Source organism: Vombatus ursinus, unplaced genomic scaffold (assembly GCF_900497805.2).
Source record: "Vombatus ursinus unplaced genomic scaffold, bare-nosed wombat genome assembly UNPS02014779.1, whole genome shotgun sequence".
Lineage (NCBI taxonomy): Eukaryota > Metazoa > Chordata > Mammalia > Diprotodontia > Vombatidae > Vombatus > Vombatus ursinus.
The window spans coordinates 1,493,385-1,519,890 of record NW_020954557.1 but is presented as its reverse complement, the minus strand read 5'-3'; the positions used below and the strand labels follow the sequence as shown (position 1 = coordinate 1,519,890).

Here is a 26,506-nt window from a genome sequence, read left to right as displayed (position 1 = left end):
GTGTGTGTGTGTGTGTGTGTGTGTGTGTGTGTGTGTGTGTGTGTGTGAACTGTGTTGGTGTTTTTAATGTAGGTTAGGAATACATAGTCATCCATTGCTCATCTTGTGCTTGTTCTGTTTAAAGTGGTTTATCAGTATGTTTCCTAGAAATAAGTTCTGTTAAGATTTAAAATGGCACAGTAGTTTGTCAGCTAATCAGTGGTGTAGGGCACTTTGTTATATGAAAGGAGTATAAGAATTGGGGGTTGTGTGTGTGTGTATTCATGGTTTTCCAGCATATATCTATCCCCTTTTCATGTATATGTGGATATACGTATATATTAATATGTAAATGCTTGTGATAATAAAGAAAATATGGCAGCATACATCAACAGTAATAGCTTCTGTTTTCCATAGTAATTTTGTTTTTTCAGATTCTGACACAATGCGCCACCTGGTTTTCTCAGTCTAAAAACATTTATCAGTTTAAAATGAGAGAATAAGTGTCCACGTATAACTACCATCTATTTAGCAGACCAAATTTTAAATTGTATTTAAAACTTCATCAATTTTTCTTTTTAAAAAAAGCATCCTACTTTTTTGTTATGAAGTTAGGTGCTACTGTGATAGTAATACTTCGCATTCTTATTTTGGGTATTATTTAACTACTGCTATTTCAACAACATTATTTTCAAGTCAAAATAATATAGAGCTTATTCACATGTCCAATTTGGTGCTATCTTCTGTGCATTTATGCTTTGATGCAAGACAGCTCCAGTTCCCTCGGAAACTCTTTGTCAAAAACTTGGCATTTATTCAGGCAAAAGTCCTTCAGAAAATCATTCAGGAATTGCTACATAAGGATGATTGAAGAATGAAAATATATAGAGGAAGCATGCAAAAAAAATAGGGTCACATTCTAGTTCTGTCAGCCTGACAGAAATTGAGATCCAGCCAGCACCACAGAAACTACACAAAAATAGTGATCTTTATTGAAATTTCATACTGTAGGATTTAGGACTGTTGCTATCAGTTCTATGACTTATTATATGTTAAATAAGTAGGCAAAGGACCTTCCAAAAATGACATAAGAAATTTTAACAAAGCATCCTGGACCCAAGTAGACAAAAGTTTAGAATGGAGTTCCCCAATACAAACTCATGGTTTAGAATGCAAAAGTCCTCTTATCAACCTAGTAGGTATGAAAATTAGGCTTTCTACCTGCAGAACATTGAGTTGATAGACTAGCATTACCAGTTATATCAATTACGAGTTACTGTGCTAAAAATAGCAGAACATTTTGTGATGAAAATAAGGAATTCAGAGAATCATGTGGATACTTACATGAATTGATGAAGAATTAAATAAACAAAACCAGGAAGAATGACTGCAACAGTATAGTATTTGTGATAATGGGGAGGAGGTGGTACTAAATTGAATCCTCACTGTTAGATTTAAAGAATCTGAAAACTCATAGTTTTCTATGCCAAGGATTACAGTATAATCAGGGGATACAAACTAATCTTAATATTCAACTATAGCAAATTAGCAAAATAGATTTGCAGCTAAAATATTATGTAAATGATTTTTGGATTAGTCATATCTCTGTACCTTTTCCATTAATGTAGTTAGTTGAGATATTGCAGCATTGACCTTAATGAGATATTTGCACTATTGGCAGAAGCATTAAACTTTTTTTTTCAATTAAAGGTTGTGTTTTCTCTTGATAGGCAGTCTAATCGAACTTTTTTGCCCCATTCTCTTTTTGTTAGAAGTTGTCATATTTTTACCACTGCTGAAGTTGTAGTTAAGGCCTATAAATTCATCTTATCAAAAACCATGTTGTTTCACCGTTATATTATAGAGACAATTGCCGCTGTCAAGAAGCTTACAATTTTGAGAAGACAAAATTATAAACATAGTTGACGTAGATACCCATAAATACAAAATAATAGCGCATTCTGTGGGGGAAAGATGCAGTTTTCATGAATTATTCAGAATTTATACCCACTTATTAGGGTTTAGGGAAAGGCCACTGAACTGAAAATAAGTCATTTGGCCGAAAGAAGAGATAGGGTAGCCCTGTTCAAAGTTCAGAGTTAGGAGAGGGAAATTTATGTGGGTAAAGATTTGCTTTTTGGCTGAATGATGAAAGTAATTGTCTGCACAATTTTCACCTTTATGACTTTCTCCCTAACTAGATTGTAAGCAGGAAAGGTTGAAATCATTGAGGACTTATGATTTGCAAGTAAATATAAGTAGAGTTGCTATAGGACTTTAAACAGGGAGCCAGAAAATTATTTTAGCACCAACATATAGGGCAAATTAAATGAAAGAAAGGTTTATTGTTGAAATTATTAAGGAGCTTATGGTAAAAGAGGAATTAGATGAAAATTTTGGTGGTAGTAGAAAAAACAGTATAGATTTACATTACAAGGATTTTTAAATGCCAGGATTTTCAATTGCATTTATGATTCCAAATTAATGAACAAGTATTAATTAAATCTGGCATGTAGGTGGCACAGTGGATAGAACTTTTGAGCCTAGAGTCAGGAAGAATCATCTTCCTAAGTACAAATCTAACCTCAGAACACTAAAAGTCACTTAACTCTGCCTCAATTTCCTCATTTGTAAAAAGAGCAAGAAAAGGAAATGACAGACCTCTCCAGTATCTCTTCCAAGAAAACCCCAAATGGAGTCACAAAGAACTGGACATAACTGAAATGACTGAACAACAAATTAATTAAATACTTGCTTTGTGCCAGGCACTGTGCCAGGGACATGATATAGTTCCTAACTTCAAAGACATTGTATGAGGAAAGACAACATATACACGTAAATGTTGATATTTTTTATGTATTTATTTTGTGTCTCCTGGTGCAATGTTTTTTGAAGTTAGGGTCTATTTGATGATAAACAGATACATACACACACAGAGAATGTTTTTAAATGGAGTTGGGGAGGCACCAAGTAATATCTAATGGCAAAGTATTATTTCAGCTGAGTTTTGAATGAAATTAGGGCTCATAAGACAAACAGGTGAAGAAGGAATATTCCTGACATTGGGGACAGCATGTACAAAGCTGTGTAGACTGGAAATGGGATGTTGTGTGTCAGAACCAGCAATAAGATCGGTTTGGCTAAACTATAGAATGCATAAAGAGGATTAATGTATTAAAGACTCTAGAGCTAGATATTTAGCCTGGAAAGATAGGCTGGAATTAAGCTGGAAAGGGTTTTAAATGCCAGGGGAGTTTGTATTTGACCCTAGAGGTAATAGGGAACCATTTTAGTTTTTTAAGCAGGGGAGGGGCATGGACTGGACTTTGCTTTAGAAAGATCTGTTTGTCATCTGTGTAGAGGACAAAAGAAACTTAAACCTGGGAAGCCAGTTTGGAGGCTATCATGGTAGTTTTGGGGAGTGGGGAGGGTTGTAAGAAGGGTAAAGGTCTAAGCTAAGGTGATGGCCTGTGAGTGGAAAGGAGTGGATATAAGAAATAATTGTTGAAATAGAATTGAAAAGATATGGTGCCAAATGACTGGATTTATTGGATGAGGGAGGAAGAGAAATAAATCTGATTTTGCTAGCCTGACTGACTGAAAGGATGGTGGTGCCCTTAACAGAAGTGGGAAAACTTGGAAGAAGGGTGGATTTTGGGGAAAAGATGATGAGTTCTACTTTGGATATGTTGAATTTAAGATGGCTATGGGACTTCTGATGTGAAATGTCCAATATTTTGTGGTATGGGACTAGAAATCAAGAAAGACTCTAGAACTAGATATTTAGAGAGTCATGTGTTTAGGGATGAGAATTGACCCATATGTGCTGATGAGGTCATAAAAAAGAATGTAAAGCAAGAAGAGAAGAGGAACCTCGATGGATATTTGGGATGTGCCCACAGTTAGAAAAATATGGATGATGATCTCACAAAGGTGATTCAGAAGGAGCAGGCAAGCAGGTGCGGAAAGCATCAAAAGCAGTGGTACAGATCAGAGAGGAGAGAGTATCCAAATAATCAAGAATTGGGGAATGGAGGAGATTGTGTTATTGTTTGTTTGGAGAATGGGTTTGTGCTGTTAAATTAAGGCTCTGGCTAGTTAAAAATTTACAATAGACATTGAAATGTTCAGAATGAGAAGATAATTAAAATTAAACTTTTATTCATATGGTAGAATAGACTAATTGAATTAGAAGATAGATAAGGAAATGCATTTAACAGTATTTGCGACTTTGAGTACTAGGTACAGAGTTCTTTAATTTTAATCTGATAGTTATTGCCCTCTCCAAAGTTACCAATGATTTCTTAATTACAAAATCTGATGATCCTTTCTGCGTCCTAATCCTTCTCACCCTATTTTAGACATTTGACCATGCTGACTACTCTGTCTTCCTAGATACTCTTTCCTCTGGGTTTTCATGACACTCTTCTCTCCTGATTAACCCATCTGTCTGACTCATCTTCTCAGACTCCTTTGCTGGCTTTTCATTCCCATTGTACTCCCAGCTGTGGGTGTTCCTGAAGATTCTATCCGAGGCTCTGTTCTCATCTTCCTCTATACTTTCTTTTTTTGAGTCATCTCATCAGCTTCTGTTGGTTTAACTGTCATCTTTATGCAGATGATTCCCAGATTTATATATCCAGCCCTAGACTCTTCTCCAAGTTTCAGTCTTATTAATCATGTCAAACTCCGTGTCTCAGAGATCCCTCAAGCTCGGTATATCCAAAACAGAATTCATTGTTTCCAAGTAACATGATTAGATCTTGCTGGTTGATATTCCATGTCATTAGACTGCCAATGCAAAAGTGTAGAGACAGGACATGGCTTGCCACATGTGAGGAACAGAGAAAAGGCCAGCTTATCTGGACCACACAGTGCAGAGGACAAACAGATAGGAGCCTGAAGAGATCAGTTGAGGCCAGGTGGTGAAGGGCGTCAGAAGCCAAACTGAGGAGAAGCCATTGGAGTTGATTGACCTGATTAGATCTCATTGGCTTTAGGAAAATCATTTTGACAGATGCATGCAGGATGGATTGGAATGGTGATAAGAGATAGGGAAACCAACTAGGAAACTGTTGAAAGTATCTGTGTTAGAGGTGATGGTGACTTGAACAAGGTAATAACTGTGAATAGAGAGAAGAGTCAGATATGAGAAATGTAGAGGTAGAAATATTAAATTTAGGCCACTATTGGTAAAGAACACTAAGAATCCAGAATAACAGAAAGAAGCTTTGAAGGATGTGCAGAACCTTTAACTGAAGTAAGAAAATTTATAATAATCAACCATGATTCCAGAGACCCAATGAAAAAAAATTTTCAATTTCATGACTAATACAAAATGAGAAACACATTTTTGCACATGGCCAGCATCAGAATTTGTTTTGCTTAGTTATGTTTATATGATGTAAGGGTTTTATCTGCTTCTTTCTTTTCTCAGGAGGTGAGAAAGGTGGGAGGGAGAAAAAATAAATGCTTGATGATTGGCAGGAAATTTTTTTAAATAATGCAAACTCTTTGTGAGTATGGGTTGTTTCATTCTTAATACTTATATTGCCAGTGCTGACTCATAATATTGCTTAATAAATGCATTTCAATTAATTTTTAAGTATGCATGAGAGTAGTTATAACAAAGCATAAAAAGACAAGTCCTTGACTTAGAAGAAATTATCCTCTAGCATAGTATTATGAGCTGTATATAACTTAAAAGTTAATGGACATGAAGAATCTTTTTTTTTTTTTGAAGTTATTTTAGGTGACTATTAGTTACACTAATTGATGTAACCTTCTTGAAGAAGTTGGGCTTTGAGGAATTTTTCAGTAAAGGAATAGAGTTGCTTAGTAGATGGCAAGGGATTTTACATTATCAGCTAATTTTTGGCAATTAGTCTGGAAGGACATGAAATTTGACGATTTTGTTGCAGAATATTCTGGAATTCATATAACTACGACTGATTGTTTAGTTCCATATATAATAGTTTAAGTATTTATAGATAAGGTTAAGCAAATTATATGTATTGAGCTAAATGATAGTGTATTAATGAAGAGATTAGGGTATGCTGTTGGTAAATAATTTAAACATTCAATATGTTATATGACATCATTAGATTTAACTGACTAAACTTGCCTTTTACAGATGTGCCAAATACTGGAGTAAGCAAACCTCGAGCTTCTGATACTGTCCATCCCAACACCTATCTCATAAGGACAGAAGCAGAACAAGGGACTCTATATTCACCAGAGCAAACATCTCTCCATGAAAGTGAGGGTCTGTTGTATATCTTCTAAATATTCTTAGTCAGGGAGAGAGATAATCCTAATTTAATTTCCTTTTAAAATTTGTACATCAGAAATATGTAATGAAGATCTTTTTGTTCTGGTTTAAATCCTACAGGATCACTGGGTAACTCAAGAAGTTCAACGCAAATGAATTCTTATTCTGACAGTGGATACCAGGAACCAGGTAGTTTCCACAACAGCCAGAATTTGGGCAAGGCAGATAATAGACAACAGCTTTCATTCTTAGGCTCAAGTAATAACCATCTGGTGAGAAATTCAAGAGCTGAAGGACAAACTTTAGTTCAGGTAAACATAATCTATCAAGATAATTTTAAAAATCAATGTATTTTTTGACATTCTGTGGGCAATTGAAGTTATGTAACTGACTTGTGCTCTTAAATTTTTTTAAATGATTGTTTTGTGTTTTACAATTCAATATAATAAGTACCATGAAAGGGGAAAAATAAAATTTAAGTTACAAATGTAGAGAGTAAAGGTATCCTCATAAAAACGAGGAATGTCTTTGGTCCAGGATAAGTTAGAGGATGTCTAGAAATCCTAGAAGTGGCAAAAATACAAAGAAAAATGAACTGTTAGATTATATCTATAAATCCCTATAAGCTCTCTGTAAATATGCTACAAGGGCACCCAATGTGATATGGGAGTACCCACCATTTTAGAATAGGTTTTGCCTTATAGAAAGTTACATACTAAAACACTTCTAGTATAAATTAAAGGAGTACCGTATATGTAGTGAAATTATATTACAGTCCAACGAACACATGTTCGTAGCAAAAAAAACCAAACAAACAAAACATTGACCATGTAGGGCTGCTTGTTTGGTTTTAGTTTTTTTGTTTGTTTGGGGTTTTTTTTGGTGAGGCAATTGGGGTTAAGTGACTTGCCCAGGGTCACACAGCTAGTAAGCATCAAGTGTCTGGTCTGAGGCCAGATTTCAACTCAGGTCCTCCAGACCCCAGGCCCAGTGCTCTATCTACTGCACCACCTAGCTGCCCCTGTTTGTTTTTTTAATTAGCTCATCTGCCCATCCCTTGGGGTCTATTTACTCTTTTCCAATTTCCAGCAGTCACCATAACTAAGAAAAGAAGATTTGCTTGACACCAAATGAAAACTGTAATAGATATCAAAGTATAATACTCCATTACTGTCCAGTTCTTGGTCTTGACAAATCCCAAATGAATTACAGGGGATTTTTAGTTTTGTTTTGTTTGCAAGAGGTAGTGTCTAAAGTATCACTACTTTCTACAATGTTGTGTTGATTATGGAAATTATCACATATTTTTCTCCAAAGTGATACTGAAGATCTTCATTAAGTTAAGTGATCCTTTTCCTGTATAATACACTTTGTAACTGCAGATGTAAAGGGTTATCTTTATCAGAGAGGACTTCAGAATCATAACACCACTTTAAAAATGAGGGGTGGATTTTGGTCCTAAGGTAGAAGATTGTGAATCTGGATTTGGATGTGTTAGTCTGGTGATAAGTAATATATTAAATAGAGATTTTCCTATTGTCAGCAGTCTCTTAAGTTTCTTTCAGTTTTGCCCCATGTCCTTTCCTCATACCTGACTTCTACTCATCCTTCTTCCACTGAGTTCAACACAGTATACACATCTAATTGTCCTGAAGACCAGCTATGTTAGCTAAATTTATAACAGGATTAACAGTGAAAGCTTTTTTTTTTTCCATTTTTTTGTCTCCCTAGTTTGGCTAAGAACACAACACAGCCTAAACATTCCTAACAGCAACAACAGCAGACACTTGTTAAGGACCGGCTGTGTGAAAAGCCCTGTGCTAAAAGACCAGGGGAGATACGTGTTTCAAAATAAGCTATGGTCCTGACCCTTATGGAGCTTACATTTTTTGTTTACTTCCAGTTTGCTTCTTTTTTATAACTATCATCTCAAGATGAACAGAGCTCAGGTATCAGGAGGAGGGGGCACTGAGGAAAATGGATGAAATCATTAAATAGACATATTTAAATGAAAACATATTTGGGAAAGGTATGTCAAGCAGCAGTACTATGCATTAGGATTTAATGAAAAGATTCTTTATGAGTAAAGATATAAGTGAGAGCAGTCTGAAGTCTCAAACTTTATGAATCTAATTTTCTTCTGAAATAACTAAATTACAGGTGTGAATTCTTATATTTAGCATAAAGTGCTCTCATAGAATGTTTTTGTTTTACCTTAATGTTTACCCTATTCAAATTTTGAGACATGGGTTATTTTGATACAACTGCATTAGGAAGGAAAAAAGTGTGTATGTATGAAAATCCTGCACTCATAAGTTATTTATTAATGCTTCAGGAAAAAAAATAACTTGTTAATAAAAATATTCAAAGCCAGAGGGAGACAAAAAAAAATAATAAAGACAACAGAGAAAGGAATATTAAAGGTCATTAGATCCAAGTTTGTTGATTGCTTCTAGTGTTTTTGGAACAGAACTAGGTGAAGATTAAACAAAAGGAATATAATGTTAAAGATAAAATGCTATGGATATAATTTAACTCCTAACACTAGGTCATGGGGAAGAAAAGCTCACTTTATGAAATGAATATTTAAAGTGGCTTTTGTATTGTGTTACTCAGTGTTTTTATCTAACTTTAAACATCAGAAACTAAGGGAGGAAATAATCCTTTTTTTTTTCTTTTATCAGCCTTCTGTAAATATTACCAATCGAACCATGAGAAGAGTTAGTTCTGTTCCGTCTAGAGCACAGTCTCCTTCTTATGTTATCAGTACTGGCATTTCTCCTTCAAGGGGGTCACTGAGAACTTCTTTGGGTAGTGGATATGGATCTCCATCAGTGACTGACTCCCGACCACTGAATTCAAATGTGTATTCATCTACTACATTACCTGCCCAGCGAGCAGCATCTCCATATGCCACACAAAGACCTGCTTCTCCCACTGCGGTACGACGAGTTGGTTCTGTCACATCAAGACAAACAGCTAACCCCAATGGAACAGCTTCTCAATATCAAACAGCAGTCAGAGTAGGTTCACCTTTAACACTGACTGATGCACAGACTAGGGTAGCTTCTCCATCCCATGCCCAAGTAGGCTCATCTTCCCCAAAACGCTCTGGAATGACTGCAGTTCCACAGCATCTAGGATCATCACTACAAAGAACTATTCATGATATTGAACAATTTGGACAGCAACAATATGATATTTATGAGAGGATGGTGCCACCTCGTCCAGATAGTCTCACAGGTTAGTAAAAAGGTAAAATTGTAGCTTAAAGCCTAGTGAATAGATCTACTGTAATAAACTGTTGCTAAAAAGAATGATGATAGTATAATGAAAACTCATATTTTCATTTCAGCTTTTATAGTATGTAATAATTTCTGATGCATAAAATTATGTAATAATTTATGTCAGCAGCAGTCTTCACTTGTAATGAATTCCTAATTTTTCCCCAAAAGACAGTCAATCAATATTACATTTTATATATCTTGCATTTTTAAAGAGCATGATTGGGTCCAAACTGCTTATAATATTTTAAATGTAGAATTTATTGCCAGCTAAAAGTCTCTTCATATATACATACATACATACATACATATATGTATGTGTGTTTATGTCTGTAATGCATACACAGACACTTTTTTTTTTAATAAGAGATCGTTTCTGTTTGTTAAATTTGAAAATTTAGACAACAGTAAGGAGTCCTTGTGTCAAGCTGTTTTGATTATAGAAAAGTCATCCATGAGGGACTGCCATATAAACTATCTTTTGGTGAATTTCATGCATCACCTTGGTTATACTTACTGAAATTACAATTTTTGCCTCAGTAATCTTCTCTAGGACAACATCCTGTCTCTATTCTTTTGTAAATGAAGTGGAACTGTAATAGTAGGGGAAATCTTAACCCTTTTCATGAAGTCATGGGGATTTTTAAAGTATGTACTTTGTGTTCATAAACAAGCATTTTTGAACACTAAATGTGTACCAAGCAATATATTAGACAATGGGAATACAAAGAATTTTAAGACGTAATCCCTGGCTGTTATATGCTGAAGTACCAAATAAATTTGAGTGAGAAATTACCCTGGAATGGAGAAATCAGGTAAAGCTTCATGGAAAAGGTTGGACTTGATGGGGAAGAAGAATTATATAAACTAAAATGGTTTAAGAAAAATATTCTACACAAGAAAAAGATAGGAACAAAAATGGAAATATATACAGCGTACCAGTCAGTCGAGAAGCATTTATTAAATCCTTACTATTGGCCAGGCACTATGCTAAGCACTAGGAATACAAACATTAGTAAAAAGAAACATAATTCCTAACCCCTGGTAACTTAAATTCTAATGGGGAAAGACACTGCTTAAAAGGAGCTAAAGAGTATGGGGTGAAGTAGGGAAAGGTATCCATTCAGGGGTATAATGACAAAATCCAGTGAGTCAGAAGTAGATTTGGAAGGGGTACCTTTGTTGGCCTAAGCCCTTCCGCAAAATTGTGACCCTCAGAGGAACTCACCATTAGGAGAAAAAGGTATTCCAGGGTAAGATTACAGAGGAGGAGAGATGATCTCGCATGAGAAGGTAGATGAGATACGGTGATAAAGTCTGAAGATTCATGCTCAAAAGATAATGAATAACCTAGTTTGATTGGAGTTAAGAAGGTATGGTATAGTGAGAGATAACACCTCAGAGATAGTTTAGAGCCATATTGTGAAAGATCTTGAATTTAAACTTAACATGGAGAACCATCAAAGAATTTTGAGCATGGGAGTGACATAAATGTTTTAGGAATATTAGTCTCTAATCTTAATAATGTACAGGAGGGATTGAAGATAGACCTTTACGGTTATCCAGATATGAGGTGATAAAGAACTATGCTAGTATGATGGCAGACAAAGTAAAAAAAAAAGAGACTTCTCTGTGATAATCTAAAATTTTTATCCTCTGTGATAATCTAAAATTTTTATCCTTGGATTTCCACAAGGCAAAAGAGATACCTACCTAATAATCCCTATATTGCTGAAATCCTATGAGTTCATAGGAAGAGTTTTCCTTTCCTAATGCTGAAATGAAGGCCTTAGGTCAATCATTCTCATTTTCTAGTCTAACACAATGTCTTTGATACTCAGTAAGTGACCCTGAAATTTAATGTCTCCACAACATGAGAAATTAGGAAATTTCTAATTTATTTATTTATTTATTTATTTATATTGTAGTATTCAAACTTTTATAAAGGTCTTTAATAGAGCAAACAAATTTTTTCATCTCTTCAATTGTTTTATCTTTTTAAAAGCAAATAATCTTAGCCAAGCAAAAAAAATCTACATATTTGCCATGTCCAAAAATGTATATCTCATTCTCTATTTCGGATCCATCACCTTCTCTCAGTAGGTGGGTAGCATATTTCATCTTCAGATTTTTGGAATCATGAGTTGTTGTTATACTGATCATAGTTCTTTAGTCTTTCAGTGTTCATTTCTATGTTCATTATGTTGTTATGTTCATTTTTAAGTCTTTTCTCTGTTGTATAAATTATTCTCATAGTTCTGCTCACTTACTCTATACATCAGTTCATAAATCTTCCTAGGTTTTCTGAAAAGATCCCTCATTATTTCTTTATAGCAGAATAATTTTCCATTAGATTTATATGCCATAATTTGTGTTTGTTTTTGTTTTGGCTAGGCAATGAGGCTAAGTGACTTGCCCAAGATCACACACCTAGTAAGTGTCAAGTGTCTGAGGCTGGATTTGAACTCAGGTCCTCCTGATTCCAGGGCCAGTGCTATATCTACTGTGCCACTTAGCTGCCCCGATATGCCGTTAATTTGTTCAGCTGTTCCCCAGTTGATTTACACTCCCTTGTGTCCAGTTCTTTGCTACAACAAAAATAGCTGCTATGAATATTTTATGCATATGGAACTTTTTCCTCTTTCTTTGAACTTTGGTTTCTTTGAAGTATTGGTTTCCCTAAATTCCTGCAACAAAGAGCATGCATTTTGGTGACTTTGCAAATATAATTTCAGATTGCTTTCCAGAATAGCTGGACCAATTTTATAGCTCCACCAAGGCTCTACCAATGTGCCTACCCTCCTGCAGCCCCTCCAACAATTTCATTTTCCTTTTTTGTCACCTTTGTCAGTCTTTGTGAAGTAAAATTTGGGGATTGTTTTAATTTGCATTAAAAATATTAGTAATTTGTAGCATTTTTTTCGTATGGCTATTGATTGATTTCTTACTTTGAGAATTGCATGTATGGGGAAGCCAGGTGGTGCAATGGAAAGAGCTCTGGCCTTGGAGTCAGGAGGAGCTGAGTTCAAATGTGGCCTCAGACACTTGATACTTACTAGCTGTGTGACCCTGAGCAAGTCACTTAACCCTGATTGCCTCACCAAAAAGGGAAGAAAAAAAAAGAATGACTTTGAGAATTGCATGTAATCATTTGACCATATTGAGGAATCCTGTCATTCTTATGTATTTGAATCCATTCCTTACATACCATGGATATCAAACCTTTATCAGAAAATTTATCTTTTATGCTTTAATAATCTTTTCTGTCCCTTGTTTGGTCATGAAATCTTCCTGTAAAGGTATTACTAAAAGTATTTTCTTACTTGCTCTTCTTCTTTGTTTATGATGTGACCTGTTATATCTACATTGTGTGTCCATTTGTGGATTATTGTCATGTTTAGTTTGTTCTTGGCCTAAATCAAGTGCACTTAAACTTTTTTTTTTTAATCATGGCTACTTTTGGCAGCTTGGTGACATCTATGAACCCCTTCTCAGAAAAATGTTTTTAAATGTATAAAATAAAATACATAGGATTAAAAAGGCAAACAGTTATGTTGAAATAGTCATCACAGTTTTTTTTTAAGTTCACAAACCCCATATCTAAACAGAAATTCTACAAGATTCTTTTTTCTATTTTAGTATTTTTTAGAATTAACATTTATTTTTTCTCCCATTCACTCCCTCATCCCAATTGAAAAAATATATATTAAAAAAGAAAACCCTTAGGAAGTATGTGTAGTCAAGCAAATTCTTTCATTGATTAGAGCCAAAATTATGTTGTATATTCTACATTTTGAGTCTATCACCTCTCTATTAAAAGGTGGGTAGCATGCTTCATCTTCAGTCCTGGAATCATGGTTTGTTACTGAATGATAAACCATAAATTGTTTAGAATTAAGTTATTTAGTCTTCAATTAATATTTAATCATTTCTTCAAAGGTCCCTTGAAAGTATAATTTTTATTACATCATAGTCAGTAAAGCATGTGTTTAATTGTTTTGCATTTGTTAGTGAAGTTTTTATGCCCTAGCAGCATGGTTGTTTTTTAAGGTTCCATTCCCATTCAGGAAACTCTGGAGATCTGTTCTACTTAAGTTTACTAGAATTCTATTCATGTCCTTTACTTCTTTGTTGCTTTGGTTTTCATTAAATTTGTCTAGACCTGAGAGAAGTACATTGAGATCCCTAACAATTATAGTTTTACTGTCTATTTCTTCCTGTAGGCTCTTTAAGTTTTTACATGCTGTGCCATTCAGTACATAGATATTATGTGTTGATATTAACTTGTTGTCTGTGATGCCTGTAAATATAATATAAGTTTTCTATTTATCTCACATCAAATCTATTTTTGCTGTTGCCTTGTCTGAGATCGTGATTGTTAACATTGCTTTTTTAAGTTCAGCTGAAGCATTAAATATATTTTGCTGTTACCTTTTATTTTAATCTGTTTGAGTCTTTGTTTCTTTTAACTAACATTTTATTGAACTTTGCTTTCTAATCTATTCTACTACCCTACTCTATCCTACAAGTGAGTTCATTCCATTGGCATTTATAGTGATGACTCATGGTCAATTCATAGTCATATCTCTCTTTCCTTCCTCTCCCACCTTTATAAAGGAAAAAAAAGCATGCTGAGAGAGCATTGTGCTAAACACTGGTGATCTATATTTTATTCAGTCTGTTTTCATTCCACTCCTTCCATTTCTTCTTCTTGCCAACTCCCTCATTATAGATTCTGATCCTTTCCTTCCTTTTAGTCCCCCACTTCACGAATTGTCCACCATCCAAAGACAATTCGTTTTATTTAAGATTGATCCCTCCCTAATTCTACCCATTCTTCTTGATGTCCCTCTTTCCTCTCCCATTTCTCTGTCCCCACCTGATTCTTTGTTGAGTTTAATATATTTCTATACCAAATGTGGGCCATTCAACCGTCCTTTGTCAAGTTCAGATGAAAATGAATGATACAACATGTGAACAGATAAGTAAATGTAAAATCATTTGACAAGAAAAAGAGTGGAGGATCAGGAAAGATTTTCCTACAAATAGTAGGACCTCAGTTGAGAATAAGCAGAGAAAGAATACATCCCAGACAAATGGGGATTGCCCATACAGAGACACAAAGATAACTATGGAATGGCAAGTTCTGGGAATGATAAGTAGGCCAGTTGTTTGGAACATGGACTGCATGAAAGAGTACTGGGATATCATTATGAAAAGGCAGGCTGATACTCAGTTATGTAGGACTTGAAATACCAAGCCAATAAATCAGTTATTTTATACTAGAGACAACAGAGAGCCACTGAAGATTCTTCAGCTAAGGAGTAACATTGTCAGAAGAGTTCTCTAGAAAAATTATTTTGGCATCTGTGTGGAAGATGGATTGAAAAGACTGGAAGCAGAAATACCAAAAGGAATACCAGAAAGCTACTGTTTCAGTAGCTTGAGTGAATTGATAAAGCCCTGAAGTAGAGTGGTAACCATGTGGGTAGAAAGGAGGGGATACTTGCAAGATATTATGGAAACTACTTTACATCCAATGGACCTGAATAGTTGAAAGAAAATATGTGAATTTTCTGTCTCTTATCCTAGCCATGGAAAACTTTCCTCCACTGATTTATAAAAACTTGATTATCTGGCAAATATAATGGAAAATCTGACATTGTTTTTTGACAGTTATGTTTTTTTAATAATGTAAAACATTTCCATATTGATCATTTTGTATAAGAAGACTCAAAAGGGGAAAAAATGAAAGAAAGAAAGTGAAAAATAGCATGCTTCAGTCTATATTCAATCAATATCAGTTCTTTCTCTGGAGGCAGATAGTATGCTTCATCATAAGTCCTTTGGGATTGTCTTGGATCATTGTATTGCTGAGAATAACTAAGTCATTCACAGTTCTTCATTGAACAGTATTGCTGTTACTATGTAAGACATTCTCCTGGTTCTGTTCACTTCACTATGCATCAGTTCATGTAAATCTTTCCAGGTTTTTCTGAAATCATCCTGCTTGTCCTTTCTTATAGTACAATAATATTCCATTATAATCATTTATCACAGCTTGTTTAGCTGTTCCCCAATTGATGGGCATCCCTTTGAATTCCAGTCCTTAACCACCACAAAAAGAGGTGCTATAAATATTTTTGTACAGATAGGTCCTTTTCCATTTTTCTTGGATGTCTTTAGGATATAGACCTAGCAGCGATATTGCTGGATCAAAGGGAATGCAGTTTTATAGCCCTTTGGGCATAGTTCCAAATTGTTCTCCAGAATGGTTGGATCAGTTCACAATTCCACCAATAGTACTAGTGTCCCAATTTTCAAACATCCCCTCCAGTATCCAACATTTTCCTTTTTTGTAATATTAACCACTCTAATAGGTGTGAGGTGTTACCTCAGAGTTGTTTTAATTTGCATTTCGCTGATCGATGGTGATTCAGAGCATTTTTATATGTTTATAGATACTTTGATTTCTTTGTCACAGTGTTTCAGAAGAAGTATGCTCCAACCTATATATTTTTCCTCTAGATATTTCTTTCTCCAATGATAAAGCCAAAGTTTCTCTCAAAGAAAATAATAATGATAATAAAAGAATTCCCAGAGTTAGAATGAGCAAGAGTTCTGAGTTGGATATGTGCTGATTTGTTCTGAATAAGATTTTTAAGCTATGTGCTTTACCTTTTTGCTTATTTGCAATATAAGAGTTAAGGCACTTTCAAAAAAATATATTTATCATTTGATTTGCTGCAGTTCCCCTTCAGTTAGTCAACAAAGCTAAACCAATGTTTGGTAGTAGATTCTGACACTAAGGTTTCTAAAGTTTACGTAGAATCTAAATGATGGAATAACCCATGTAAAATTGCTTTCCTCCACAGAGACCCATGTTGATACACTGAAATATGTTGACCTCTATGTCCAGAGTATATTGAAAAAGGAAATTTAAAAGAACTCATGGATGAAAAATAGATTATATTATTTCTTGTAATGGGTCTTATCTGTAATAGTATTAAATAAATTAAAGGAAATTTTAAAATGTCCCCCGATATGGTAAATGATCAACAAGGTATTTATGAAACTATGTATGAGATCATTGAATTCTGAATGTGTTTTGGTATTTTTAAAGGTAGAGATGAATCATTAAACTGATAAATGTACATGAGAGTTTATCATACAAAGAAAATGTTTTTCCAGCTCCATTTATAGAAAGTAATAGCATTGTTCTTCCCTTTAAAATTGTAATGTTCTGGAAAACAATTTGGAATTGTGTTTTTATATTTAAGCAAAATGTACATAGTTTTTAACCTAGATCTAACAGCTAAGCATCTACCCCCAAAGGTTATTTTAAAAAAAAAAAAGATCTTATTTAATCCCCAAATATTTGTGGTAACGAGTAACAGGAAACAAAGTAGATGTCTATTACAAACAATTGGAAAATGGATAAACAAATCATATTACACAAACATAACTAAATAAAATTCTCCCTTCCATACTGTAGAAGTTAGGGGTACAACACCCCCACAACCTGGAAAATTCAAAATTTTGTGGTCCTCCCTTCGTAAAAAAGATGAAGTCTAAATTATTATGATATTAAAAGATAAAGTATGTTGATATTATACAATACTGTACATATATTTTATGCATTTCTGATTTTCCAAACTGTTTCTGTCATCTGCTGACCTTCATGTGTTGTCTGTGGCTTCTGCAAAAATTTCCCAAAAATTCCCATTGAATTTCTTATGCCAACCCGTGATATATCAAAACCACAAAAGTCATGATGTGGAATGAATAACTGTATTACTGTGCAATGCGTAATAAAGAATTTAAAGAATACAGAAAAACAATGAAAGACCTTATTTGAACTGATGTAAAGTGAAGTAAGCAGAGGTAAATTGACATTTAATCACTTAGCATAATTCTAAGTTGAATTCCAAAATAATTGGACCAGATTTCTAGTTAGGATGACAGTGTGAAAAATTGTAGAGAAGCTTAATTCTTCTATACATACTGAACTAATACCAAAATACCTCACAATGATATAAAATGAAATAAATAAATGGATAAATGAAGAGGAACAGAAGTAAACTCTCCTATCGAGACCCAAACCACACCAAAAGGTGTCCAGAAGTCTATAAGACAGTAGTACAGGTGTCACACCAGAAGAGTTAGCAGAAGCTTCTGCAAATACATCTAATGCTAGCTAGTGCTTAGAGAGGGTATTCTTGGAGGAGGAGGGGTCGCAAGTCAACAAGAGCTCTAATATTTTTGAACCCCAATCCGGACAGAAATCCCTACCTGCCAGAACAGAAGCAGGAAATGGAACTATCCACCATAGGACATTAATTCCTTAGAGCATACGATATAAAGTACTTCAGTGCCTGGATTCTTGATTCAAGGATTAAGCAGAAGGCCTGAGACCAATATGATCTCCAACATCTGATTGGAACTTTCAGAGAAACCATAAGGAACAGAACCAACTCTTAATTCAGGTTTGTATGAGGAGGAGACAAAAACTTGCTGGGACCAAAACCCTCAAGATGGCCCAGAAAGAGACTGAGACAAAGAGTAGGGCCTAGTACCAGCCATTCCATCCAGATGAGATCATGGCAATGAAATCCCAAGAAAAGAGGGATCCAGGCCAAACAAGCCCTATCCAACCCATCTAAAAGTACTAGGGAGTACTGACACAAACAAAAAGTTCTAATCTAAGAACTGAGACTGAAAATGAGTTTTAAACATAAGGAAACCATGATGAAGAAGTAGAATTAAACCTATAGGGAGAAAGTAACCCTACAACAATAAGCAAGGTGTCAGAAGGGAGGAAAAAGGACTTGATCACAACTACAAAAGTGGCTGTAAGAAATGAATCATGAGATTTTCAAATGAAATTAGAGCTGAGGAGAAAAGGTAGACTGTCTTACCCAAGTAATAGATTCCTTCTGGGGGCTGGAGGGGTAAGAGAGGGAATAGGAGAAATAGACATTGGTGATTCCATGAGATAACAAGAAATATTATTTAAAAGTTTTAAAGATTTTTTTAATATGTTTTTTACTATTACTATTTTTTACTATTTTACTATTTATTTACTATTTTAATTACTATTTTTTACTATTTACTATTTTAATATTTTACTATTACTATTTTTAATGTTTTTTATTATTTATTACTAAATTTTACTATCAAAAGCAACTGAACTAAAAAATTGATAGAGAAATCATTTAAAAATCTTCAGACTCTCTGAAATCTATAACCAATAAAACAAACTAGTCACTATATTTTAAAAAAAAAACAAAACACTGCCTATATCCATATTATCCAGAACTAGAGGGCAATGTAAAAACATAAAAAATCCACTGATCACATCTTAAAAAAAAAAAAAGCTGAAAATATCCAGGAAAGTCAGAGCTAAAATCTATAGCTTATAAATTAAAGGGAAAATATTGCAAGCAGCTAATGTGAAAGAATTAAAGTACAAAAGAATCACTGTCAGGATCACACAACTGTCAAACATTCCTGATGAAAAGACCAATACTGAGTAAAACTTTGAAAAGGAAATGCAAGAGTCAAGAGAAACCCAGTAAGGTAAATGCTGTTGAGCAATTGTAAGAGACGAAATAATAATTAAATGCTCACGTCCTAAGAGGAGGAGAAAATAATTGTTCCTTGGGGATTCTGCTGTCTTTTAGGCTCACCTTGGGAGTTCAGACAAATACAGAGACTGAGTATGGTTTTGTTTTCTTAGTTTTAAGGTAGGAAAGAAAAGGGAGGGACTAAGAATAGGGAACAAATGAACAAGAGCGAAGAATTTACTCTCATAAATTGAGCACGCTATGATGGGGAGGAGTGGGATTCTCATGAAACTCTTTATCTAAATAGGATAAAGGAGGGTCAAACACACAGAGGTTTGGTGTAACAATATATTAAATTTGAAAAGGAAATAGGATCAAGAAAAGGGCAAGAGAGATTTATTAAAAAAAAAAAAACTAAAACTAAAATCAGGCAGAAAACACAAGCAAACAAACTTCAACTCCAGAAGATTGATCATAAAAGGGGGGTTATAAAGAGATTGAAAGTGTTTAAAAAAAAACACCAGAGATTGGCATCAGGACTTGGTGAAAAGAGGGTTAGGGAGTAGGTATAAGCCGCTTCTAGTATAGATTGTTTGTGTTGATAAGATTCCTTTTCTTTCTCCATTTTCCTATAGTAAAGTGTGGGGTAAGGGAAGAAAGCAAGAAAAAAAAAACAACATAGAGATGAAGGAAAATAAGCAATGTGCAATCATAACCATAAATGGGAATAGAATGAACTCAACAATAAAATAGAGGGTGGGTAGCAAAACAGATTAGAAAGCAGAATCCTACAATGGGGCAAGGGGGGTAGAGCCCATTTGAAACAAGCTTTCACACTAAGTTAAAATGAAGGACTCTAGCAAAACTTTTTATCCCTCAGAAGAGTCTTTAAAAGTAGGATAGGAATTGTGTTTTAAGACAAGATAACCATAAAAATAGCCATGATTAAAAGAGATAAGCAAGAAAACTAGTAGGTTATAAAAAATGAAATGATATCAATACTGTATATAGATGTACCAAATGGCTTAGCAATGGTTAGGACATAGTCATAAATAAATGGAGAAAAGCAGAAATATTTAACGTATCATTGCTTGGCCACAGTACAATAAAAATTGTCAATAAAAGATCTTTGAAGAAATTATTCAAATTGAACTGGAGAGTGAATAAACATTTTGGTGGGTCAAAAACAATAGATAATTTCATTAAAGAACATGACAGAGAACATATCAAACTCTTGGGATGCAAACAAAGCAGTCAACTAAGGGAAAATTTTTATTTCTGAATACTTTTAGCAACAAAAGAGAAAAGAAATCAATGAATTTGGCATGCAGTTTAAAAATTTAGAAAAGCACCAAATACTAAAACCTTAGCTAAACACAGAAGTTGAAATTCTGAAAATCAAAAGAGAAAAACAAGAAATGAATGTTTCCAAAGATATAAAATATCCAGATTAACCAAAGAAATAGAAATTTTACATACTTCTGTCTCAGAAAAGGAAATTAAAGAAGATGTAAATGAACTGGCAAAGGAAGAACCTTTGTCCAAATATTCAAAGGACACAATTCTAATATCATATAATTTACTTGGAAAAATAAGGAAAGAAAGGATACCCCCAGACATTTAAGAGAACAATCTGGTCCTGATACCTAAACTAGGGAAAGCTACAGAAGAGAAAAGTTATAGAATATTATCTCTAATGACTACTGACACAAAAAGGGAAGGAGTATTTCTTGACTTTATCACTCACATTATTATCACTGGGGAAGCAAGGTATCACAGTGGATAGAGTGCTGGGCTGAAGTCAAAAAGACTTATCTTCCTGAGTTCAAATCCAGCCTCAGACATTTACTATTTGTCCCTGGGCAAGTCACTTAACCCTGTTTGCCTCTGTTTCCTTATCTGTAAAATGAGTTAAATGGCAAGCCACTCCAGTATCTTTGCCAAGAAAACCCCAAATGGAGTCACAAAGAGTTGGACATGACTGAAACTGAACAACAACAATTATTATCACTATACTAACACTCATATTTAGCCTCATTTGACTTTAATTCAGTTAAAACAATGCAAAAGACACTTTTCCCCAGTTAATGACTGCCTATTATCACCAGAAGTTTAAAAAGTACATTGTTTTTCCTGTAATTTCTTATTTTATCCCCATCTGGTCTGAAAGTTGTGTTCAGTGTTCCTACTGAATAATAAAGCTTTTTTTAACCCATAAAATATAAGTTACTGTTAATACTAAAATTGCTTTGTCTTCAACTAACAACTACATGCCAGATAAAATATAAGAATACTTTTAATAACACTACAATCTTAACAGTAGCTTATATAACCTCATACTGCAGTGCTTGGTACATAGTAGTTGCTTAATAAATGTTTATTGATTCCATTCCATTGATAGATGGACACATAAGAAATAGATATGAATGACAAAAAGGTGGAAGGGACTGGTCTTTGTCTAGAGAAGTAATCAGGATGTAAGAATTTTTAAAACTATGTCATGTGAGAATCAGTGGAAAGAGTGAAAGATATTGATCTGAAAGGAAAATATATTATAACTATTTTAATAATATTTAATAACATTTTATTAACTATTTTCAAATATTTGTAGTTGGGAAGAAAGAATGAACAGGTTGCACATAGTGCCAGGTGGCATCTTCAGGAAATGGGTAGAAGATATGGAAAGGCCTGTTTTGGCACAGCATAATGAAGAACTTTATAATAATTTGAATTCTCCTAAAATGGAATAGTCTACCTTGTGAGGTAGTAAGTTCCTTGTTACTTGAAGTATTGAAATAGAAGCTGGATGACCACCTATCCTTAATAATGTAGAGGGAATTCTGCCTTGAGTAAGAAGTTGAACTAGATGTCCCTGTTAGGCTCCTTAATAATGCAATATTCATTGTTTATTTCATTCTCTGTATGCTCCTTGAAAGTAGGGTTTTTTGTCCTTAGTACCTAGTACAGTGCGTTACACATAGTAGGTACTACTTCAAGTATTAACACTATATTAAAACAAACAGTATTTTTATGATCAGTAAATGAGAGTATTATTATGTAACTCTTTAGAATATGAATTTGAATGAATTTAATAAGATTTTGTAGTATGCAACAGCAATAAATATTAAAAAAACAGATTTGCTGAGAATGAAAATAGTATAATCTGATCATATCTTTCTAATCATTAAAACACTCACTGAATATATGTGAATTAACTAATGAAAACACCAATGAAAAACAAAATGCACTTTAAACACTTGGGTGAGAGACTGGTTGCTTTGAAAAGCACATTTTAATTTTAATTCTAAGAAACAAGGGTACCCTAAATTTGCTAAATTGAAGCATCTTATAAAAGTTATTTTTCTTAAGAAAATGAGATGCTTGGATTAGAATCTAGTTTTATTATCCATTCCAGATAGGAATGTGATATTAATTATTCCTATATAACTTTTCTTTTCACAGAATTGGAAGGGACCTCAGAAACCATCTTCCCAAAAGATCCCCTCTACAACATACCAAAATAATCAGCTACCTTTTGTTTGAATGCTTCTGATGAAAGAAACACACTTTCTGAGTCATCCCTTTCCATTTTTAAACAACTCTTTTTGTTAGGAAGTATCAAGCTGAAATCTTCCTCATTGCCACTCCTGTCCTTCATTGCTAGTTGAGCCCTTTTCACCAGGCTGCCAAGAAAACATGTGTTTCATTAATGAGTTCCTTTGAATTATTAGTGTCTATCATTTTTAAGTTAAATTGAATTTAGTATTTGAGTTTAATAATATTTCATTAAAAATTCAGTTGTCATAGTTAGTGTTTTGATGAGGTTTCATGTTGTAAGTCTTCATTTGATCTTCCCCGTATCTTTATAAAATTTTCTTGCTCATAGGCTTGAGAAGTTCTTATGCTAGTCAGCATAGCCAACTTGGGCAAGAATTGCGTTCTGCTGTATCTCCTGACTTGCACATCACCCCTATATATGAAGGGAGAACTTATTATAGTCCAATATATCGTAGTCCAAATCATGGAACCGTTGAGCTCCAGGGGTCTCAGACAGCATTATATCGCACTGGATCAGGTAGGTATGAATTTTTTCACTTGGGCAGTTATTCCGTTTCCCAACAGAAGATTTATTCTATTGAGAATAAATGAAAGAAATCATGTTGCCATCAGAATGATTGGTGAATAAAGCAACAATTATAGATCAATAAACATAATAAATCAAGAGTTCATTAACTGCTTATTCACAGGTAATGTATTTTTGCTTTGATTAATCCTAATCAATGAATGTATAGGTTATACTTTTTAGAAAGCTATAGACTTGTATTTTATGTTAGAAGACAGCAGCTTGGAAAAGGAAGTTATTCAACTTCAAATTTTCCTTTCTGTTTTTTGGTTCCTAAGAGAAATATTCAGAGAAAAGTTATATTTCACGTCTTCAGTGTGCTGTTCGTATATTTTCAAGCTTATTTATAACGATTTCTTACATACACACATACACCCTGCTGTACAGAATCCTTCCTCAGTATAAAGCATTTGATTTTACATTGAATCCTAAAATACATTGGAAGCTGAATACTGGTATCCTTCAAAACAAAATCATTGCAACAATTGTGACACAAATATAAAACAAAAATAGTAATTAGACTACCAGCTGAAATCTGTGGTTATACCAGCAACATAATCTTGCCTTAAAAACCAAGATTGAGTCAGGGTTGGCTTAAACAACTTAAGTTATTGTCCGATTCTACTGTAGAATAAAATTCCTAACTTGAGCAAAATCCTTGTTTCTTAGAATTAAAATTAAAATATATTTTTTCAAAGCAAACCCTCAACAAAGTGTTTGAAGTACACTTTGTTTTTCATTGGTGTTTTCATTACTTAATTCACAAATATTCAGTGAGGGTATTTTAAATAATTAGGTTTGATGAAATTATACTATTTTCATTCTTAGCATATTTGTTTTTTAACATTTTTTTACTGCTGTTGTATTCCACAGAATCTTATTAAATTCATTAAAATCTATATTCTGAGGAGACTTATATAATGCTCTCATTTCCTCATAAAAATATTTTGTTTTGATAGAGTATTAATACCTAATCAAATTTTTAACTGCCTTTAGGTGTTTTTTAAATGACTGATTAAGACTTTACTCATATGAAATAATTGTAACTATTATGCTTCTTAAAGCATAAAAGTTGCTTTCAGATTTTCATGAAATTTAGATTTTCAATGAAATTTCATTTCAGGTTTACATGAAAATATATAACCTCATTTAAATATAATATCGATTTATATATAGATTTTGAAAATCTTGACTTTATACTAGGTGTTGGAAATCTGCAAAGATCATCCAGCCAGAGAAGCACTCTTACATACCAAAGAAACAATTATGCTCTGAACACAACAGCTACCTATGCGGAACCCTACAGGCCAATGCAGTATCGAATGCAAGAGTGCAATTATAACAGACTACAGCATGCAGCACCAGCTGATGATGGAACAACCAGATCCCCATCCATAGATAGCATTCAAAAAGACCCTCGGCAAGTACCAATGACAATTATCAATAATTATATATTATAAAAATCAATTCTTAAAATTAAACTTTGTTTAAATACCAAGCCTGTAATATCAACAATACCAACACATACTACTTTGGGTTTTATTTCAGGTATGATGAAAACTGAGATTAATTCTGAATATGAGTTTCTTTCTTCATTGTTTTAGTGTGTAAAAGATGCATGCTGTTGCGTGGCATAGTTAGGGCATTGGTCATTTAAGTACTTAGGTGCTAGGAAAGCATTGATAGGAAGATACCTCCCAGATTAATTTATAAGCTGCCATTAGACTTGGCCTGTTAAGTATTAAGCATGATAATTTGATACTATTTTAGAAGCAAATTCTGAATTTTATCGTATTGATGGACATACATTTATTAAGCAGTTTCTTTTGAAACTTCAGTTAATTAGCTACATTTTGGAAAATATGGTTTAATATGATTTCTTATAATAAAATTAATTACCTGAAAAGAAACCTAAGAAAAAGTTTTCCTTTTATTTTTGTAGCAAGATTACCCCCCCATGTTGTCATTTAATGTACCAACCATTCAGAAACATACATAATATACACTACTTAATTAATTTCAACAAGTCAATTTCTTTTAAGTAATGGGCATTTAAAATTGAGGAGTAATTGGAAATGGTTAAAACTAAATTTTTTTTGTTTCTTAAAAATGGAAAATTGCTGCCAAATTTTACTTGTCTCTGAAATCTAGATTTTGGTAAGCATTCATTCCTTTCACCTTCCTCTCCACCCTAAAGTTGTTTTTGCCAAATATCATCAGTTCCACCAATTTGTTCTTTTAGATAGTATTACAAACCATCAGTTAAGTGCTTGGGTTCTATTGTTTTTGCTGTTGTTGAAACAGAATAACTGAGAACTATTTGAAATCAAATGTATAATCATGGAACCACCAATACTGTCCCTATTTGCAGTAAACTCATTAGTTTTCTTTTTTTTTTTAATCAGTGTCCATTTAGCAAAAGTTATATGTTCTTTGTCACAATGGAGGTACTCAAATACTCTTATTTTCTGGTGTTTTGCCAACTGATGGCAATGTTCAATTTATTAAAAATTATGATTGCTAGTTAATATTTTTTAAAAAACAATTCAATTATTCTTGGACCGCCACCCAGTCCACCCTCCCCCCAGCCATGCTGAGTCAGATTCTTTGCCTGATATAATGATCAAATGTTGCTTAGCAGAATATCACTAAATATAAGTTTTGGGGACATTAGTTGCTATTTTATCTTGACTGAGCCTACAAAAATAAATGACAGTGTTATTATAGTTGGGAAAAGCAATAAAGTGATGTGTGCTTTTCTGTTTTATGTGTCCCCAAAGTCTCCATTTTTGACCTCTGAATTTATTCACTATAAACAAGGATTTCATGTATGGTAATGTAGTTCAGTTATTCATAGTATGATAATTTCATAGTCTAATGCTTAAAACTATTATGGCTAGCTTTGATGATGTGAAACTTTTCCTTATAATGAACTTGATAATATGAATAAATTATCGTCTTAGGATAATAATAGTAGCAACCATACTCATAGAAATTGAAGTCAAGGTGAAATCAAAGTTCTGAATTTGAATTTCAAAAAAGCATGAAAAGAAATGTAAAATTTTAAAACATTCAGCTAAGTCCTAGTTTCGTTATTGAAAATTCCAGGTATGCCCAAAGTCCTAGTATAGTTTTAAGCTTTTAAAACTTAAAACTGTACTAATACTCTGGAGACATTTGGTACTTTAAATTGTATTTTCATTCACTTGAAATCTTTACATATTCAGAAAGTAAATCATTTGGCACTAGTTTATGTCAAGACAAAGTACTATCTTCATTGCAA

At 33.6% G+C, this 26,506-nt stretch overlaps 1 protein-coding gene across 9 annotated transcripts in view; it reads left to right on the top strand.

Moving 5' to 3' along the window:
* Positions 1–26,506, top strand: part of LOC114045738 (plakophilin-4) — a 235,076-nt gene that overhangs the window by 165,322 nt on the left and 43,248 nt on the right. For 6 of the 9 annotated variants that reach the window (XM_027865907.1, XM_027865904.1, XM_027865909.1 and 3 more), the window contains 5 exons: positions 6,113–6,244; positions 6,371–6,561; positions 8,935–9,493; positions 22,987–23,175; positions 24,427–24,643. In XM_027865907.1, the coding sequence (XP_027721708.1) occupies positions 6,113–6,244; positions 6,371–6,561; positions 8,935–9,493; positions 22,987–23,175; positions 24,427–24,643 (1,288 nt within the window). The remainder of the gene's footprint in view (positions 1–6,112; positions 6,245–6,370; positions 6,562–8,934; positions 9,494–22,986; positions 23,176–24,426; positions 24,644–26,506) is intronic. The other 3 variants (XM_027865905.1, XM_027865910.1, XM_027865911.1) reach the window with 2 other exon arrangements.